Genomic DNA, 21,661 nt, shown 5'->3' on the forward strand with positions numbered 1-21,661 from the left:
GCCGGACCGCGAGCTCTGGTTGGCTCACGGGCCGGGTCGGCGGCGGTTAGCTGGGGGGTGGGGGGTGGGAGGGGGAGTACACAGGGGCCGGCCTTTGAGATAGATGGACTCTGCAGTGCTGGGATGGCTCCAGGCTCCAATATGGCGGCCAGAGCTAGCGGCGCCCATAAAGTGCGGCGCCCTGTTCGGCCGCTCTATTGGAACATGCCTGGAGCCGGCCCTGCCTACCATCAGGTACAAAATGCTCTGCTCCTGGAGGAACTTTGGTATCAATAAGTTTATTTATAATGGCTGAACCCAGAGCATACATAACTTCTGGCGGTAAGTGGGTATCCCCTTCTATTCGACACCATTCTTCCAGTAACATCTTTGAAAAGATGAAACTATGCAATGAAAGCTAAAGATGTCCATACACTAGACGACCGTAAATGATGATTTCTTGTTAACGATTTCCCTTGAACTCCCCCGGCAGTCCTCTGCAAACGATATAGCATACCTCCCAACTTTACTGTTCTGTGGAGCGGGACACTTGCGCGGCGAAGCCGCGCGCGCTCCCGAAAAAGGGGCGTGGCCCATAAAAAGGGGGCGTGGCTTCGCGGGAGGACCCGCGATCGCGAGCCACGCCCCCGTTTTCGTCACTGAGGGGGCATGCCAGCGCTCTGTGAGCCGCTGGCATGCTCCCTCTCCCTCTGACTCCACTGAATAGACGCTGTGCGCATGCGCACAGCGTCTATTCACCGCTGCTCTACTAAGCAGAGCAGCGATTGACAGAGCCTCCCAACTGACCCCCCCCACCGCGGGACACTGCGGCCCGCGGGTGGGACAGCGGGACAGTCCCCAAAAAACGGGACTGTCCCGCGAAAATCGGGACAGTTGGGAGGTATGATATAGGGCCTTATTCAGAATGGATTGCTGGAGCGGCAGCAATCGCAGTCTGAATCCCTATGTGGAGTGCAGCAGGGAGCTACTCAGTGGGTGCAAAAGTATTGCCGCTGTGCAATGTATTTGCACCCTTGCGGGTTGGGTAGGGCCTGACATGCGCGGCGAACTAGCCCTGTGATGGGCATCCCCCGCATGTCTGAGAAACTGATCGTAGATGTACTAAATTTAGCACATCTACGATCAGATCTGAATTACCCCCATAGTACAATACACATGATATATCCTTAAGATATATCTTAGGATCTGGGAGTGGCTACATCCAGGAGCATGCTGTCGCTGACAAAAGCTTCAGATCTTTCCTGCAGCAGGGAAGATCAGAAGCTCCGACCAACGACCAGCCGGACCATGCATCGTTATCATTTACAGACACTGAACGATCTGCACTATTATGAACGATTTGTAGTTCCGATCCGACTAAAACCAGTCAAATCGCTCATAATATTGTCTAGTGCAGGCTTTTTCAACCAGTGTGCTGCGACCAGTTGCAAGCTGTGCCGCGGAGCCAGAGCGGCTTCGTGCACCTTCAGAGTGAACTGTTGGCCCAGGCTTTTCTTAGAAGAGCAGTCGTGCTCCGGCCGTGACCTATGCCTTGAAGACGCGGCAGTGTGATATCCTAGGTCACGGCCGCCACTTCTCACCACCCAGTCAACCCACCCGCCTGCATACACATCTTCCAGTTCCCGCCTGCATCCACAGCTTTCCTTGCCCACCCACATCCACTACTGCCCGACCGCCCGCTGCTCAGTATTCGCATCACTCCACTATCAACAACCCCCGCCACTGAGGGACAGGGAGGAGGACAGCTGACCAGTAGGGGCTAATATTTGTTGTTTTATTTCTCCTGAGGGGAACAATAGGACTTATGTGGGGAGAATAAGGATTTATGGGGGGAACAATGTGAATAATTCATGTGGAGAACAATAGGATTTATGTAGGCAGCAATGTTTTTTCTGTGTAGGCCAATATATGTGTGGATTTTTTTTTTACTGTGAGGGCCAATGTGTGTTTTTTTTTTGTTTTGTGGGGAACTGATGGTGTGCCTTGGCAATTTTAAAATACTGTTCGGTGTGCCGCGAGTAAATAAAGGTTGAAAATCACTGCCCTAGTGTAAGGGCACCTGAAGACTCTAGCTTTGGGCATGATTCAGATGTAGACAGACTTGCTATCGCTGCGGCTTCCTTGGAAGCCACAGCGATAGCTCTGTATTGTAATGCAGCAGGGGGCATCTATTACAAGCAGGCCCCTCCTGCTGCAGTACTAATCCGCACTGGATCACTCACTCACCATCGGGCAGCTTGGGGCACCCATGGTGATGCGCAAGCCGTCCGATGCAGAGGCCAGGAAATCTCTGTGCAACCGCGGAGATCCCAGGCCTTTTCTCTCCATGTAAATGGTGGTGACACGTCTATATTTGGAGAATGCAGAGGCTATCACTACCCTCTCTCCACCCCTAAACGGCAACATACGTTCAATCGCTGACAGTTTGATTCTGTCATCGCAGGATGTGCATAACGGGTCCTGCACATGTGCATAATAATGATAATCTGTGCTTTGTTGCATGAACGGCAACTCTGTCCACATCTGAATAACCCCCACTGGATCCTTCACTCACCATCGGTTGGCTTGCTGCACCCATGGTGCCACACAAGCTGCCCCTTACAGAGGCCTGGAAATCTCCATCTACAACAGAGATCCCCGGCCTCTTCCCTCCCCCTAAATGGCGGGACACACCTCCGTTTTCACAAATGGAGGCCATTTCCACCCTCCAGATGGCAGCAGACTGTCAATCACTGACAGTCTGCTGCCGTCCTGCTGCCTTCATTGCAGGACCCGTTCGCACATGTACAGAAAAGTTCTTGCACATGCGCAAAGTATCGATAATCGGTACATTGATCATGATGTGGCAACACCAACCACATCTGAATAACCCCTACTCTGACAGAGCCTATGCATGTGCTCTCTGCCTGAATATCCTTGTGTAGATGGCGCTGCATAGGAGGGGGATTTACTTGTCGGAGACAGTAGGATGTGGAGGGGCCCACTGCTAAGAGGGTGCCTGCTGCACACAAGGCCATTGGTACCCATATTGTGCAAATTTTCTTTATACTGTGATAAAATTCACACAGTTGGTGATTCTTGTCAGTGTATGTGGATGTACAAGCACATGAGCGCAGGAGGTATATTTATTATATTTTTATGGAGGTAGTAAAAGATTTGCAACACAGATTGGACAGGAAATGTTTATTTTGTTCTCAGTGATTAAAGAAAGCGTTAAAGGGGTAGGTTTACTAAACCTTCTAAAAATGAAACATGATGCTGTTGCCCATAGCAACCAATCAGATTCTAGCTATCATTTCCAGATCGCATCCTAGAAAGAATCTGGTTGCTATGAGCAACACCAGTTTTCATTTTTGAAGCTTTAGGAAATCTACCCCAAAATGTTTGAGAGTAAATTTGGTGCAAGAAATAGCAAAATGAGGGTCAAATGGGAAAATCAAATTTAATATGAGTTGGACTAGAACACAGGTTCTCAAACTCGGTCCTCAGGACCCCACACAGTACATGTTTTGCAGGTCTCCTCACAGAATCGCAAGTGAAATAATTAGCTCCACCTGTGGACCTTTTAAAATGTGTCAGTGAGTAATGAATACACCTGTGCATTTGCTGGGTTACCTGCAAAACATGCACTGTGTGGGGTCCAGAGGACCGAGTTTGAGAACCACTGGACTAGAAGATATGCTTAAATCACAGGTTCTCAAACTCGGTCCTCAGGACCCCACACAGTGCATGTTTTGCAGGTAACCCAGCAAGTGCACAGGTGTATTAATTACTCACAGGCACATTTTAAAAGGTTCACAGGTGAGCTAATTATTTCACTTGCGATTCTGTGAGGAGACCTGCAAAACATGCACTGTGTGGGGTCCTGAGGACCGAGTTTGAGAACCTGTGGCTTAAATCATACTACTCCAGACCCTCCAACATGACCCGCCCCACTAGGTACAAAATGCTCTGTTTCTGGACTTCCCTCTTAATTTATGATTTCCATCACCTGTGTTGAACTAGTTAAATGATAAGAAAACTGTTTCTTCACAGGTGATGGCAATAATAAATTAAGAGGGAAGTCCAGAAACAGAGCATTTTGTACCTAGTGGGGCGGGTCATGTTGGTGGGTATGCTACTCATGGCTGCAACTGGGGGGGCTAAGGGGGCACGCGACCTGGGTGCCGAATAAGAGAAGGCACCTGTGTGAGTCGGTAAGCGGGGGACATGTATTTTAAGACACCATAGGGTTGATAGGGATAGCTATACACGTACAGTATGTCTGTGTGTGCTGGAGCATTGCAGTGTACTGTAACCCTGTGTACAGATGGAGCCGCTCTTATCTATAGCGGCTCCATCGCAAACGTGCACACCCGGCGTGACTAGGCGATCTGTCCGCCTAGTAACGCCGGGAGGACACAGAGACACTTCCCATTCTGAGCGTCTCGGTCTGGGCGCGCGTGCCCGCCCGAACGGAGACGCTCTCGATTCAAGTGAATGGATCGTGTCTCCGTCACAGGTGCGCACGCCCGACCAGACGGAGACGCTCGCAGCGTCCAGGCTCACAGACGGAACCACGACTAGCATGGCTCCATCTGTATGTGTTGGAGCAGTGCAGTGTAACCCTGTGTTTGTGCATGAGCAGGGCAGTGTAACCCAGTGTGTGTTTGTGTGTGCTGAAGCGCTGCAGTGTAACCCAGTGTGTGCTGGAGCAGTTCAGCGTAACCCGATGTATGTGTGCGCACTGGAGTGTGTGTGCATACCTCCCAACATGACCCTCTCCAGGAGGGACAGAATGCTCTGCTCCTGGACTTTCCTCTTAATTTATGATTGCCCTCACCTGTGCTGAAACACCTTTCTTATCCATTAACCTGTTCAAAACAGGTGCTGGCAATCATACATTAAGAGAGAAGTCCAGAAGCAGAGCATTGTGTCCCTTCCTAGAGAGGGTCATGTTGGGAGGTATGTGTGTGTGACAGTATATTGGGGTATGTGTATATACAGGTGCATGTATACATGTTTATTGGAGTGATATGTGTAAATTCCAGGGCTGTGGAGAGAGAGAGAGAGAGAGAGAGAGAGACCATCGATTATTTTTATTTGATATTGGTGTTTTTACCATTCGATGGAGGCATTCCAATGTTTGCCACCATCGAATGGTAAACATTTGATTGATGATGTTCCGATGCTTGCTCTGGGTCACGTCCCTGATGCCGCGCTATTACTACCCTGACAGATATCCAATTTTTGGCCCTGCACTACCATAAAAAATATAATTTACTTTTGCCAAGACGTTTCTTAGTTACTCTGCAACGAGTACTATAAAGGAACATAGACACAACCCTATTGACTATACTAGCCTTGTCTCCGGATAAATGGCCGCCACAGTAGAGGGAGTCACGTTGTAGTTATTACTTTGGGCTCTTGTAACTGTTCATACTGACTGCGGTAAATTTGAGAAATAGCTGCGCCGGCAGCGATATATATAATAACCCTATGGACGAGATGAGGAGCTCATCCAGCGGCTCCAGCTTTACATCCCCGCCGGTGAAGATGCTGGCAGCGCGTTTGAGGGAGTGTAAGAAGCGGCCGGGTGCTCCGCCTTCCTTCTGGCTGGAAAGGTCGCCCGGCCGCGGCGAGCTGGAGGTCAGCATTGTGTGGATGCAGGGCCGAGTGATAGAGGTGCGGCCGGAGCGCGGTACTACGCTACGCCTGAGTGACGACACTCACACCTTCACCGTGTGCGGGGCCGACAAGGTGCCCAAGGGCAAGCCCTGCCTACAGCAAGGTAACCCAGAGACGTCATATCGTGCTGCCGTGACGTCATATACACCACACTCATCTTTAAGTTAATTTAAACAGATCCTTGAGACCATCCCCCCAGTGGAGCAGGTTCTACAGCAAGACGCTCTGATATAAATATGTCCCCAGACTGTGGCTGCAGCATTTTATCATGTAAAACTGGGACAGCTCAGATTTGTGCAAGTTATAAAACCTAGCCTGATAATGGCCAAAGGGCACAATGTAGCTGCAGTGGCAGATTAAGGTCCTAATGGTGGTCCTGGAGCTGAAATTTCTGAAAGGCCTATTATTGTGTATCGCTGTAAGGGGTGTGACCAGCATGGCAGGGGTGTGGCTACTAATTTGGGGGTGTGACCTGTTTTGTATGTTTAGTTAGGTGTGTGGGTGTACAATGTGGGCCCCGGGGGCCTCTGTGCACCGCACCCACTGCACCCATTATAGTGGTATAGTATTATATACTGATGTATGTGTATACATACATGTATGTGTGTGTGATACAAAGAAAAATTGCAGTGTTTAAATGCCAAATTATATCTCCAGAAAATCAATTACTGAAAGACATACTGAGACAATAGAAAAATTTCCTAAATGAAAATCATATAAAACAAATGTGAACACACACCCCTTTTTCAGAAACCATCATCCTCAATATTAGCTGCCGCGTCTTTTGGCATCCGCACAGCTGCGACTTCATGCAAATGCTGCCACAATAAACCAATATTAATCCTTTTTGATTTTAGGTATAGAGATTGTATATGTTGCTTGGCGCTCTTTAGTTGGTTTGAGTATGAAAAAACGTGATATAAAGTGTGAATACAGGGAGAAAATAGTAGTGATAATAAATACAGGTTGAGTCTCCCTTATCCAAAATGCTTGGGACCAGAGGTATTTTGGATATGGGATTTTTCCTTATTTTGGAATAATTGCATACCATAATGAGATATCATGGTGATGGGACCTAAATCTAAGCACAGAATGCATTTATGTTACATATACACCTTATACACACAGCCTGAAGGTCATTTTAGCCAATATTTTTTATAACTTTGTGCATTAAACAAAGTGTGTATACATTCACACAATTCATTTATGTTTCATATACACCTTATACACACAGCCTGAAGGTCATTTAAAGCAATATTTTTAATAACTTTGTGTATTAAACAAAGTTTGTGTACATTGAGCCATCAGAAAACAAAGGTTTAACTATCTCAATCTCACTCAAAAAAGTCCGTATTTCGGAATATTCCGTATTTCGGAATATTTGGATATGGGATACTCAACCTGTAATGTAAACGTTCCTATCAAATGGTGGGTGTTCTGTGTCGTTTTCTCCTCTACAGCAGGTAGAAGTCTTGTTTGATAATTCTGACGAAAGTCCAGGCGTATTGGGATACAAGGAAAAAGCAAAATAGTGCAAAAAGACAATAGGGGTAATTCCAAGTTGATCGCAGCAGGATTTTTGTTAGCAATTGGACAAAACCATGTGCACTGCAGGGGAAGTAGATGTAACATGTGCAGAGAGAGTTAGATTTGGGTGGGGTGTGTTCAATCTGCAATGTAATTTGCAGTGTAAAAATAAAGCAGCCAGTATTTACCCTGCACAGAAACAAAATAACCCACCCAAATCTTACTCTCTCTACACATGTTATATCTGCCACACCTGCAGTGCACATGGCTTTGGCCAATTGCTATCAAAAATCCTACTGCGATCAACTTGGAATCAGAATCAGCTTTATTTGCCAGGTATACTTACGTATACTAGGAATTTGTCTTCGGTTTGCTATACAACAGCCAAGTAGGTAACAGGTAAGCAGGTGTGTGTGTGTGTGTGTGTGTGGGGGGGGGGGCAAGTAAAGTTACACAGATAGGTATACCGTAGGGACACAAGTTAGTTACATGTACGTCTAGTCAGTCAATGTTCAGGAGTTCAGCAGGCGGACAGCTTGGGGAAAGAAACTTTTGAGGCTTCTGGTGGATCTGGCGGGGACAGCCCTGTAACGCCTGCCTGAAGGAAGCAAGTTAAACATGCTGTGGCTGGGGTGTAGCTGGTCTTTTACTATCTTCATTGCCCGCTTTTTAGCTCTGGACAAGTACAGGTCCTGGACTGAGGGAAGGTCGGCCCCGATGATCTCTCTGCGGTTCTGACCACCTTTTGGAGCCTGCATATGTCCCTCGCGCTGGCGGAGCTGTACCATACGAGTATCGAGGAGCACAGTACCGACTCCACAATCGCGGAGTAGAAGAGGAGCAGGAGCTTCTGTGGGATGTTGAACTTCCTTAGTTGCCTGAGGAAGAACAACCTCTGCTGCGCTTTCCCAACAGTGGTGTCAGCGTTGGACCCCCATTTAAGGTCCCTGGAGATTGTGGTCCCTAGAAACTTGAAGGAGTCCACTAGCGATACCACACTGTCAGCAATCGTTAGCGGAGGTGCATTAGATGACTTCTTCCTGAAGTCCACTATTATCTCGACAGTTTTGAGGGGGTTGAGGTCAAGGTTGTTTTGGATGCACCACTGGGCCAGCCGGTCTACTTCCCGTCTATAGGCCGATTCGTCCCCATCCTTGATGAGGCCGATGACAGTGGTGTCATCGGCGAATTTGATGATCCTTATTGATTGCGCCTCTGAGGTACAGTCATTTGTGTACAGGGAGAAGAGCAGGGGTGAGAGGACACAGCCCTTAAGTGGCCCCTGTACTAATGGACCGCGCTTGAGAGGTGAATTCCCCCGCTTTCACCACCTGTGTCCTATCTGTCAGGAAGTCTATTATCCAGGAACAGGTAGCTTCTGGGACCCCTAGGCGAAGTAATTTGGGGTGGAGGATGCTGGGGACGATTGTATTGAAGGCCGAGCTGAAATCGACAAACAGGACCCTCGCGTAGGTACCGGGAATGTCTAGGTGCTGTAGAATGTAGTGCAGGCCCAGGTTGACTGCATCCTCGACACACCGATTTGAGCGATAGGCGAACTGCAGGGGGTCCAGTTGGGGGCCAGTCACAGTTTTCAGGTGATTCAAAACCAGACGCTCGAACGTTTTCATGACCACAGACGTCAGTGCTATCGGCCTGTAGTCGTTCAGGTTCGTGATAGTGGGTTTCTTGGGGACCGGGACTATAGTAGACCTTTTGAGGCAGGAAGGGACTTTCTGTAGCTCCAGCGATTTATTGAAGATCTTGGTGAATATGGGGGCGAGCTGACCCGCACATGCTCTTAGGGCAGATGGTGACCCTCCGTCAGGACCCGGAGCTTTCCTGGTTTTGGTCCTTTTGAACAATGCCTCCACCTCTTCTTGGGCGACTTGCAGTGCCTGGGGTTGGCCGTCAGTGTTCGGGGCATCGTAGAGGTGATTGTTTGGGTTGCAGGGGACTTCTTTTGCGAGCCTGCAATAAAAGTGGTTCAGTTCATCTGCAAGGTCTTGGTGCATGGCGGTGGACTTTGATGTTTTCCTATAGTTGGTTATGGATTGCATTCCTTTCCATACAGATACGGGGTCATTGGTGGAGAGATCGTTTGTCAGCTTGTCCGAGAACCGCTTTTTTGCTAGCCTGATTCCTTTAGTCAGAGAGTTCCTAGTACGGTTGTATAGTGCTCTGTCACCGCTTCTATAGGCCTCCTCTTTGGCTCGACGAAGTTGCCTGAGCTGGGCATTGAACCAGGGCTTGTTGTTGTTGTTGTTGTAAATGTAAGTCTTGGTAGGTACACACATGTCCTCACAGTAGCTGATGTAGGATGTGACAGTGTCTGTCAAGTCATTCAGGTCGGTTGCCGAGGCTTCAAAGACCCCCCATTCCGTGCAGTCAAAGCAGGCCTGGAGCTTCATCTTGGCCTCATTGGTCCATTTCTTGACAGTCTTAACGACAGGCTTAACTGCTCTCAGCTTCTGTGTATAGGTAGGGAGTAGGTGGACGAGGCAGTGGTCAGATAGGCCGAGTGCAGCACGCGGGATAGACCGGAAGGCAGACTTGAGGGTAGTGTAGCAGTGATAAAGGGTGCGCCCTTCTCTAGTGGGACACGTGACTTGTTGTTTGTACTTAGGTAGCTCCTTGCTCAGGTTAGTTCTGTTGAAATCACCCAGTACTATTAAGCAGAGAGTCTGGGTGTTTTTGTTCTATGTCAGATATACATATGTCAGATATACATATGGCCAGGTGGTGCAGGGCTTCGTTCGCGCAGGCAAGGGGGGGGATGTACACTCCCACAAGGACAATTGAGGCAAATTCCCGGGGGGAATAGAAGGGGTTGCAGTTGATACTCAGCATCTCCAGGTGAGGGCTGCATGATTTGCCTATGATTGGTGCACCATCCGTCGTTGATGTAGAAGCAGATGCCACCACCCTTCGTTTTTCCTGAGAGAACCTTGGAGCGATCGGCCCTGAAGAGACTGAAGCCCGGCAGAGACATCGGGTTGTCCGCAATATGGTCGTCCAGCCACGTCTCCGTAAAGCAGAGGACGGATGACCCTGTAATGCCTGACCCTGCGCTGCCCAGAAGGAGGGACAATTCGTTGAACTTGTTTGCCAGTGAGCGCACATTCGAAAGCAGGATCGCGGGTAGTGCAGACCGGTGCCCTCGCCGCCGCCACCTCACTAGGGCGCCTGCGCGACAGCCTCTCCTCTGAGTCCAGGTCCTTCTACTAGGGCCGACATGAGGGCCTCCGTCATTCTCTTTCCGGGGCCGGTGATCCATCCGCCAGTTGCCACCTGGGCTGCGGGGGTGCGCGGCCGCTCGGTTATCCACTTCGGTGTCCACAACGTCTGCATCCTTGCCACACAGGGCAGCGAGGGCTGCAAGGGCCGCTGATCCGCCCGCCGACGGGCCCGAACGTGTGGTAAGCACCTCGGGAGGGCTTCCCTGCTGTATTTGGTCACCGGTGGGGTAGACAAGGGCAAGGGAAAACAAGGGGAAACGGGTATTTTGTCTGAGCTACGTAGCTCCGAGGCAGCCATCTGCGGCGCCATCTTAGATTGTAATCGCTATAATCGTTGTTTCTGTAACCTATTGCTGCTCCTTAATACAATGGGTATATTTGAAACAAGTGATACTATAAATAAAATAACTGCTTTTTCTGTTGCTGATTTAGTCAAAACTAAAAGCAGCCTTGTGGTGAGGTGTTAGAATCCAATTCCTGTTGTGTAGGTGTGAAAGATCTCAGTGTGAGAGGCCTTTGAAGTAAATTTCTTGTTGGGGGTAGTGATATAACATGTGTCCTTTGGAATGGCTCTTGCAAATTGAAGTGAGCAGTGACCCTTCAGTGATTCAGAGCCTGAATATGCTGTATATTAGTTGATTAATGCAAGAAGTCAGTTATTTTTTGCTCAGAGAACAGAGGTGAATGATGTCTAAGTGAGGGGCTGGATGGAGCCAAATATAGGTTGTAGTTCACAGTACCTTGTCTGGGATGTCCAATGCAGAGCACAGTAGCTGCCAAACTGAAGGACTTCTAAGTGGAGAGTTGCAGAGGTTTCAATCTAGTGTGTATCTCAGCGCAGGAATGCAATCCGTTGGTTTTGATCAGATGTCCGTGTAGAGTAGAACAAGTTAAGGTAAGTCCTTGGATATTTACGATGATTTATAGGTCAGTTGTGGTGAATTTCAGCTGTTTGATGGAGATGATCAGGAGCTTGCAAAAGGTGATGCAGCCATCTTGGTGTTACAAAGTGCAACGAATTACCCCCAATGTGTAGTATTATCAACCTTTGAAATAATTCATAACTCAAATAAATCTCCTATATGGACAAGAGGGCTGCAAACAGGTTAATTGCGTACCCCAACTCACCGGTAAAAAAAAGGTAACTGCAGGTATGTAAAGGTATCTTTAAATGAGATAGCTGGCCAGTCTGTTACACCACCTCTATTTTCAGACAATTCAAAACTCAGAAATGCGTACCCTGAGTAACATCATATATTCACACCATACAGTATATCACGTTTTTTCACACTCAAACCAACACAGGAGCGTCAAGCGACATATACCATCTCTATGGGCTGTATTCAATTCAAGTCGGATAAACGGGAGTTTAAAGGGCCCCATACACTAGAATGATAATGCCCAATTCGGGACGACATATTGGGTGAAATCGGGCATTTTGGCTGTGGATCCGATGCGATGCGCGGCCCCGTGAGGGTCGGATCGGCTCCCCTAGATCGTTAGTGCTGCACTCGTGATATGTCGGTTCCCGCAGGCATGGCTGGGATCGCATACGATATATTGCATGCAAAATGTTCCAAATCATATGGAACCACTCCCGGGAGAGTTCAAGGGAAATCTCCCCGACTTCAGCCTCTAGACCAGAGGTTCCCAAACTGTGTGCCGTTGCTCCCTGGGGTGCCTTGGGACACTTGCAGGGGTGCCCTGGGGTGGTGGTCCAGGACCAATTCAAATTATTCATGGTCAATATAATAGGCAAAACCAGTGCTGGTGGCTGCCAGTCATAAAATATGTGGCCACACAGAAGCAAATCATGTCCCTCACCACACAACTGACCCTAAGGGTGTCATATAAACGCAATCTACTTAATGTAATATTTCTTTCTCTTACGTCCTAGAGCAGAGGTTCTCAAACTCGGTCCTCGGGGGGCCCACACAGTGCATGTTTTGCAGGTCTCCTCATAGAATTGCAAGTGAAATAATTAGCTCCACCTGTGGACCTTTTAAAATGTGTCAGTGAGTAATTAATACACCTGTGCACCTGCTGGGTTACCTGCAAAACATGCACTGTGTGGGCTCCCGAAGACCGAGTTTGAGAACCTCTGTCCTAGAGGATGCTGGGGACTCCGTAAGGACCATGGGGTATAGACGGGCTCCGCAGGATACATGGGCACTATAAAGAACTTTAGATGGGTGTGCACTGGCTCCTCCCTCTATGCCCCTCCTCCAGAACTCAGTTAGATCCTGTGCCCAGAGGAGACTGAAAAATAATTTTGTTAGGTTTTTTATTTTCAGGGAGCACTGCTGGCAACAGGCTCCCTGCATGGTGGGACTGAGGGGAGAGAAGCAGACCTACTTAAATGATAGACTCTGCTTCTTAGGCTACTGGACACCATTCGGAACGCAGGTCTCACCCTCGCTGTTCGTCCCGGAGCCGCGCCGCCGTCCTCCTCACAAAGCCGGAAGATAGAAGCCGGGTGAGTATAAGAAGAAAGAAGACTTCAAAGGCGGCAGAATACTTCAGATCTTCTCTGAGGTAACGCGCAGCGGTAACGCTGCGCGCCATTGCTCCCACACACAACACACACAGCGGGTACTGAAGGGTGCAGGGGGGGGGGCGCCCTGGGCAGCAATAATAAACCTCTAGGGACTGGCATATAGATATAGATATATATATATATATATATATATATATATATATACTAGGTGCTTCATCGCGCCCTACGGGCGCTCTTCACACCGTCGCAAGGGGCTACGCCCCCTTAACCCTTGCATGCCTTTCTGGGGTTCAATATTTGTATTATATGGAGTATTACCTGCATTCCTTTGTTAGTGGTTAAATATTGCACAATGAAAGGGCGTACAATGGTGAAGGAGGCGCAGCCCCTTGCGACGGCGTGAACAGCACCTGCAGGGCACGATGTACAGAATGTAGCGGGTGCGGGGGGGACTGCGGATGGTGTCTGTAGATGCTGTAGGTGGAGGGGGGGCGGAAGTGGGTGTGGTGCCCGGATGGGGAAGGGTCGGGAGGTGCTGCGGGTGGGGGAGGGGCAGAGGAGTGGGGGATGCAGATGGGGGAGGGGTCCGGAGGCACTGCAGGTGGGGGAGGGGCAGGGGTGCCACGGGTGGGAGAGGGGCAGGTGTGGGGATGTTGTGGATGGGTGAAGGGTTCCGGAGGTGCTGTGGGATGGGAAGGGGCGGGAGTGCCGGGGGTGGGGTAGGGGTCCGCAGGCGCCATGGGTAGGGGAGGGGCAGGTACGGGTGGTGCGGCGGATGGGAAACGAGGTCTGGAGGTGCTGCAGGTGGTGGAGGGGCAGGTGCGGGGGTGCCATTGGTGGGTGAGGGGGGACCGCGGATGGAGGAGGCTGTCTGCAGATGCTGCGGGTGGAGGGGGGCAGGTGTGGGGGGAGACATAAAAGGGGGGTGGATGGTGGAGGGGGCCTGGAGGTGCTGTGGGTGGTGAAGGGGCGGAGGAGTGGGAGCCGCGGGTGGTGTAGGGGGTCTGGAGGCACAGCGTGTGGGGGAGGGGTGGAGTGCCGCATGTGGTGGAGGGGAAGGTGCGGAGGTGTGGTGCATTGGGGAGAGGTCTGGAGGCGCTGCGGGTACTGTACCTGCCAAAAAGGTAGTTGGAGGGTATGCAGTAACAGGGCCAGGACAGGGGTGACAGGGTCAGAACAGGGTTGACGGGGCCAGGACAGGGGTGACGGGGCCAGGACAGGGGTGACGGGGCCAGGACAGGGGCGACGGGGCCAGGACAGAAATGACAGGGACAGGATAGGGGTGACAGGGCCAGGGTAGGGGCGGCAGGACCAGGACAGGGGTGACAGGGCCAGTATAGGGTTGACAGGGCAAGCACAGGGGTGACAGGGCCAGGATAGGGGTGACAGGGCCAGCATAAGAGTGAGAGGGCCAGGATAAAGGGTGAAAGGGCCAGGATAAGGGTGACAGGGCAAGGCCAGGGGTGACAGGGACATGACAGAACACAGGGCGCGGGAGAGATTGGTATTAGGGACAAAACAGTGGTCACAGACAGATGTGTCTTACCGGAGTCACTGCTGCTGGCTGCTGCTGTTCCACTCCAACCTGTTGGGATCTGCTGCTGGTGGAGACTTGGCATGGCTGACTCTCTTAGGCTGGAGTCCTGCTTCCTCTGCCCGTCCGCATCCCTCCCCCCCTCCTCAGTCACACACCGCAGACCTCGCGCAGCTGCCGGGCACTGTGGTAAGGGGAGACTGGGAGTGACTGGTTAGCCCCCAGGAGATGCTGCGGCTGGAGGGAGGAGGGGGTCATAGCATGCACGTGGCGCGGACCTCGCGGCTGCTGGGCACTGTGGTAAGGGGAGACTGGGAGTGACTGGTTAGCTCCCAGGAGACGCTGCGGCTGGAGGGAGGAGGGGGTCGGAGCCTGCAAGCAGCTCGGACTTCTGCAGGGCTACCCGCCGACTAAAGTGTGTGAAGGAGCTGGGCGCACCTCACTGCGGGTGGCAGCGCTGCAGCTAGCGGTGGGGTTGCCGGGGCTGGAGATAAGAGGCAGTACGGAACCTGCACAGCGGCTGGTGCCCCACAAAACCAGCTAAGAAGCGTGGAGTGTGCCAGAAAGTGACGCTCCTCCGCGCCAGAGAGACCCTGCTGAGTATGCTGATGTGGGGGGTCAAGCACACAGTGAGCCGGTGCCCGTCTGTCTGTACGGCATACCCCCTCACACGCCCCCATACCTCCCAAATGTCCCGATTTTCGCGGGACAGTCCCATTTTTTGGGGTCTGTCCCGCTGTCCCACCCGCGGGTCGCAGTGTCCCGCGGTGGGGGGGAGGGGCAGTTGGAAAGCTCCTGTACTCGCTGCGGTGAATAGTGGAGACAGAGGGAGAGGGGGCATCAGGGGGTACGGATTAAGGGGGGGTTCCAGCAGCAGAGCCGGATCAAGATAGGGGGGGGCAGGGGGTACGTGCCGTTGGCCCCACAGTTTTAGGGGGCCCCCCGGCTCGAGTAGCTCTGTCCCAGCTCAGAAGCTCCCCCTTCCTGCCAGCAATTGGCAGGTCTGTGGTGTTGCAGGGAGGCAGCAGTCTCCCTGCTTTCTTCTGCCTGTGCGGGTGTGTAGGGGGGAGCGATCACCTCCTCTGGATTTAGCCCTAGCTGAGGGGCCAAAATTCCATTTAAAAAAAATAAATCCCGGGATTTGCATAAGGGGGCGTGGCCTCGTTCCGCGATTAGACCACGCCCCCAACCCCACAGCAGGCACAGCAATGAAATAGGGCTCCCCTGTCTCAAGTGCCCTGGGCCCCCCGGACTCATAATCAGCCCCTGGGGGCATGCCAGCAGCTCACAGAGCGCTGGGCATGCCCCCTCACTGACGAAAACGGGGGCCCTCCCATGAAGCCACGCCCCCTTTTGCCGCGTGTGTGTCCCTCCTTCTGCCTGAAGAAAGCTGGGAGGTATGCACCCCTGCCTGTGCCATGCCCATACTATCTGCTTCTGCTCCTAGTCTCCTATAGATTTGGCCAGATCTGTGACTCATTTGACTAACTCCGCCCAGTGTTGTGACTCCGCCCAGCATTAGCAAATGAGTCACAAAGTCACAGATCTGGGCTATTATATAGGAGATATATATATATATATAGGCTGCGGAGGCAGTATATATTATAATCCCCCGCCAGTATTGGAAATTTGAGCGGGACCGAAGCCCGCCGCTGAGGAGGCGGAGCTTGATCCTCTAACACTAACCAGCGCCATTTTCTCCACCTCACACTGCAGAGAAGCTGGCTCCCCGGACTCTCCCCTGCTGAACACTGACAGAGGGCAAAAAAGAGGGGGGGGCACTTTTAATTGGCGCAGTGAGTGTATATGTATGTATGTATATATGTGTGTGTATATATATATATATATATATATATATATATATATATATATATATATATATATATATATATATATATATATATATATATATATATATATATATATATGCGCTGTTTTATCTGGTAATTTGTTTCCAGTGTCAGTTGGCACTGGGTGTGTGCTGGCATACTCTCTCTCTGTCTCTCCAAAGGGCCTTATTGGGGTACTGTCTCCATATAGATATATCCCTGAGTGTGTGGGGGTGTCGGTACGCGTGTGTCGGCATGTCTGAAGCGGAAGGCTCATCTAAGGAGGAGGTGGAGCAGATGATTGTGGTGTCTTCGTCGGCAACGCCGACACCTGATTGGTTGGATATGCTGAATGTTTTAAATGCAAATGTGTCTTTATTACATCAGAGGTTGGACAAAGCAGAGTCCAGGGATTGAACAGGGAGTCAATCCATGGCTTTGGCTGTGTCACAGGGCCCTTCAGGGTCTCAGAAATGTCCTCTGTCCCAAGTAGCAGACACTGATACCGACACGGATTCTGACTCCAGTGTCGACTACGATGATGCGAGGTTACACCCAAGGGTGGCCAAAAGTATTCATTATATGATTATTGCAATAAAGAATGTTTTACATATCACAGATGACCCCTCTGTCCCTGACAAGAGGGTACACATGTTTAAGGAAAAGAAACCTGAGGTAACCTTTCCCCCATCTCATGAGCTGAACGCGTTATTTGAAAAGGCTTGGGAAACTCCAGACAAGAAACGGCAGATTCCCAAAAGAATTCTTATGGCGTATCCTTTCCCTGCGCAGGACAGGTTACGGTGGGAATCATCACCCAGGGTGGACAAGACGTTAACGCGCTTGTCCAAAAAGGTGGCGCTACCGTCTCCAGACACGGCAGCCCTCAAGGATCCTGCTGATTGCAGACAGGAAACTACCTTAAAATCTATTTATACACATACGGGGGCCTTGCTCAGACCGGCAATAGCGTCGGCTTGGGTTTGTAGCGCAGTTGCGGCTTGGACGGATACTTTGTCAGCTGACATCGATACCCTGGATAGGGATACCATTTTATTGACCTTAGGTCACATTAAAGACGCAGTCTTATATATGAGAGACGCTCAGAGAGACGTTGGTCTGCTAGGTTCGAGAGCCAACGCCATGGCGATTTCTGCTAGGCGAGCCCTGTGGACCCGCCAATGGACGGGTGATGCCGACTCAAAGAAGCATATGGAAGTTTTACCTTACAAAGGTGAGGATTTATTTGGGGAAGGTCTGGCGGACCTGGTTTCCACAGCTACCGCGGGTAAATCTACTTTTTTACCTTATGTTTCCCCACAGCAAAAGAAAACGCCGCAATATCAGATGCAGTCCTTTCGGTCGCATAAGTCCAGAAGAGGTCGGGGCTCTTCCTTCCTCGCCAGAGGTAAGGGAAGAGGGAAAAAACTGCCTGCTACGGCTAGTTCCCAGGAGCAGAAGTCCTCCCCAGCTTCTACTTAATCCACCGCATGACGCTGGGGCTCCACTGAGGGAGTCTGCGCCGGTGGGGGCACGTCTTCGACTCTTCAGCCACGTCTGGGTTCAGTCAGACGTGGATCCTTGGGCAAGGGAAATTGTATCCCAGGGTTAAAAGCTGGAATTCGAAGACGTGCCTCCTCGCCGGTTCTTCAAATTGGCTCTACCAGCTTCTCCCCCAGAGAGGGAGATAGTTTTAGCTGCAATTCAAAAACTGTGTCAACAACAAGTGGTTGTCGAGGTTCCCCTAGTTCAACAGGGGAAGAGGGATTCTATTCAACCCTATTTGTGGCCCCGAAACCGGATGGCTCTGTCAGACCCATTCTAAATTTAAAATCCTTAAACCTGTACTTAAAAAAGTTCAAATTCAAGATGGAATCGCTCCGGGCAGTGATCTCCAGCCTGGAAGGGGGGGGAATTTCTGGTGTCACTGGACATAAAGGACGCATACCTTCATGTCCCCATATATCCCCCTCATCAGGCGTATCTGCGATTCGCTGTACAGGATTGTCATTACCAGTTTCAGACGTTGCCGTTTGGGCTTTCCACTGCCCCGAGGATTTTCACCAAGGTAATGGCGGAAATGATGGTGCTCCTGCGCCGGCAGGAAGTCACAATTATCCCGTACTTGGACGATCTCCTGATAAAGGCGAGATCGAGAGATCAGTTGCTGAAAAGCATGGCGCTCTCCCTGAGTGTTCTGCGGCAACATGGCTGGATTCTAAATCTACCAAAGTCACAGTTGGTTCCAACAACTCGGCTATCTTTCTTAGGCATGATTCTGGACACAAAACAAAAGAGGGTTTTTCTCCCAATGGAAAAAGCCCAGAAACTCCAGAACATGGTCAGAGACCTGTTTAAAACCGAAAAGAGTGTCAGTCCATCAATGCACTCGAGTACTGGGGAAAATGGTGGCGACCTACGAGGCCATCCCCTTCGGCAGGTTTCATGCAAAGACGTTTCAGTGGGACCTTCTGGACAAGTGGTCTGGGTCCCATCTTCAAATTCATCAGAAAATAAGCCTGTCCCCCAGGGCCAGGGTGTCTCTCCTGTGGTGGCTGCAGAGTGCTCACCTTCTAGAGGGTCGCAGGTTCGGCATTCAAGACTGGGTTCTGGTGACCACGGACGTGAGCCTCCAAGGATGGGGAGCAGTCACACTTTCAGGGGATATGGTCAAGCCAGGAGGCTTGTCTAGACATCAACGTACTGGAATTGAGGGCCATATACAACGGCCTACGTCAAGCGGAGAATCTTCTTCGCGACCTACCGGTTCTGATTCAATCGGACAACGTCACAGCCGTGGCTCATGTAAACCGCCAAGGCGGAACGAGGAGCAGAGTGGCAATGGCGGAAGCCACCAGGATTCTGCGCTGGGCGGAAAATCACATAAGCGCTTTGGCAGCAGTCTTCATTCCGGGAGTGGACAACGGGGAAGCAGACTTCCTCAGCAGACACGATCTCCATCCAGGAGAGTGGGGACTTCATCAAGAAGTTTTTGCAGAGATAACAAGTCATTGGGGACTTCCTCAAATAGACATGATGGCGTCACGCCTCAACAAGAAGCTTCAGAGATATTGTGCCAGGTCAAGGGACCCTCAGGCAGTAGCAGTGGACGCCCTGGTGACACCGTGGGTGTTTCATTCGGTCTATGTGTTCCCTCCTCTTCCACTCATCTCAAAGATATTGAGAATCATAAGACGAAAAAGAGTGCAGACAATACTCATTGTTCCAGATTGGCCTCGAAGGGCCTGGTATTCCGATCTTCTCTAGATGCTCACAGAAGATCCGTGGCCTTTTCCTCTCAGAGAGGACCTGTTGCAACAGGGGCCCTGCGTGTTCCAAGACTTACCGCGGTTACGTTTGACGGCATGGCGGTTGAACACCGAATCCTTGCTGGGAAAGGCATTCCGGAAGAAGTCATCCCTACTCTGATGAAGGCTAGAAAGGAGGTGACGGCGAAACATTATCACCGTATCTGGAGAAAGTATGTATCTTGGTGTGAATCCAAGAATGCTCCTATGGAAGTTTTCCATCTGGGCCGTTTTCTCCACTTTCTACAGACAGGAGTGGATATGGGCCTAAAATTAGGCTCCATTAAGGTACAGATTTCGTCCCTATCAATTTTCTTTCAGAAGGAATTGGCTTCTCTCCCAGAAGTCCAGACTTTTGTAAAGGGAGTGCTGCACATACAGCCTCCTTTTGTGCCTCCAGTGGCACCATGGGACCTTAATGTGGTGTTACAGTTCCTGAAATCTCACTGGTTTGAACCTCTTCAAACGGTTGAATTAAAATTTCTCACTTGGAAGGTGGTCATGTTGTTGGCCTTGGCATCTGCCAGGCGGGTGTCTGAATTGGCGGCTTTGTATCGCAAAAGCCCCTATCTGATTTTCCATGTGGATAGAGCAGAATTAAGGACTCGTCCTCAATTTTTGCCTAAGGTGGTTTCATTGTTTCATATGAACCAACCTATTGTGGTGCCTGTGGCTACGGGTGACTTGGAGGATTCCAAGTCCCTTGATGTAGTCAGGGCCTTAAAAATGTATGTAGCCAGGACGGCTCGGGTTCGGAAAACAGAGGCACTGTTTGTCCTGTATGCAGCCAACAAGGTTGGCGCTCCTGCTTCTAAGCAGACTATTGCTCGCTGGATCTGTAACACGATTCAGCAGGCTCATTCTACGGCTGGATTGCCGTTACCAAATTCGGTAAAGGCCCATTCCACTAGGAAGGTGGGCTCTACTTTGGCGGCTGCCCGAGGCGTCTCGGCATTACAGCTTTGCCGAGCGGCGACTTGGTCGGGTTCAAACACTTTTGCTAAATTCTACAAGTTTGATACCTTGGCTGAGGAGGACCTCATGTTTGCTCAATTGGTGCTGCAGAGTCATCCGCACTCTCCCGCCCGGTCTGGAGCTTTGGTATAATCCCCATGGTCCTTACGGAGTCCCCAGCATCCTCTAGGACGTAAAAGAAAATAAGATTTTAAACCTACCGGTAAATCTTTTTCTCCTAGTCCGTAGAGGATGCTGGGCTCCCGTCCCAGTGCGGACATATTTCTGCAAGGCTTGTATATAGTTATTGCTTACATAAGGGTTATGTTACAGTTAAGATCAGTATTTGGCTGATGCTGTTTTGTTCATACTGTTAACTGGTTGCGTATATTCCATGTTAGACGATGTGGATGGTGTGGGCTGGTATGAATCTTGCCCTTAGATTAACAAAATCCTTTCTTCGTACTGTCCGTCTCCTCTGGGCACAGTTTCTCTAACTGAGGTCTGGAGGAGGGGCATAGAGGGAGGAGCCAGTGCACACCCATCTAAAGTTCTTTATAGTGCCCATGTCTCCTGCGGAGCCCGTCTATACCCCATGGTCCTTACGGAGTCCCCAGCATCCTCTACGGCAGGGGTGGGGAACCTGCGGCCCTCCAGCTGTTGCTGAACTACACATCCCAGCATGCCCTGCAACCATTTTAGCATGGCCAAATAGCAAAATTGTAGCAGGGCATTCTGGGATGTGTAGTTCAACAACAGCTGGAGGGCCAAAGGTTCCCTACCCCTGCTCTACGGACTAGGAGAAAAAGATTTACCGGTAGGTTTAAAATCTTATTTTCTAAATTTCTCTAAGAAATTTTTGGCCTAGGGGTGCCGTGAAAAAAATTCTGATATTCTAGGGCGCCGTGATTCAAAAAAGATTGGAAACCACTGCTCTAGACATATCATTCTAGTGAATGGGGCCCTTAAGGTTGAATCCGTATTCGACCTATTCAATCAAACTCCCGTTTATCTGACAAGTCAGAAAATCCGACTCGTCGGAAATCATGTGGATCGGCGGATTAGCCACGGATCCACGTGTTTTGTCGGATTTGGCTGCTCATTGA

General features: G+C 50.4%; 1 protein-coding gene across 2 annotated transcripts in view; it reads left to right on the forward strand.

Annotated features, from left to right (window-relative positions):
* The first annotated feature begins 5,203 nt into the window (after positions 1-5,203).
* The window catches only part of RMI2 (RecQ mediated genome instability 2), a 79,863-nt gene continuing 63,405 nt past the window's right edge, over positions 5,204-21,661 (forward strand). Inside the window, exon 1 of one of the 2 annotated variants that reach the window (XM_063934299.1) lies at positions 5,204-5,770. In XM_063934299.1, the coding sequence (XP_063790369.1) occupies positions 5,479-5,770 (292 nt within the window). In that variant the 5' untranslated portion in view covers positions 5,204-5,478. The remainder of the gene's footprint in view (positions 5,771-21,661) is intronic. The other variant, XM_063934298.1, reaches the window with a different exon arrangement.

The sequence above is a fragment of the Pseudophryne corroboree genome, chromosome 7 (assembly GCF_028390025.1).
Source record: "Pseudophryne corroboree isolate aPseCor3 chromosome 7, aPseCor3.hap2, whole genome shotgun sequence".
NCBI lineage: Eukaryota > Metazoa > Chordata > Amphibia > Anura > Myobatrachidae > Pseudophryne > Pseudophryne corroboree.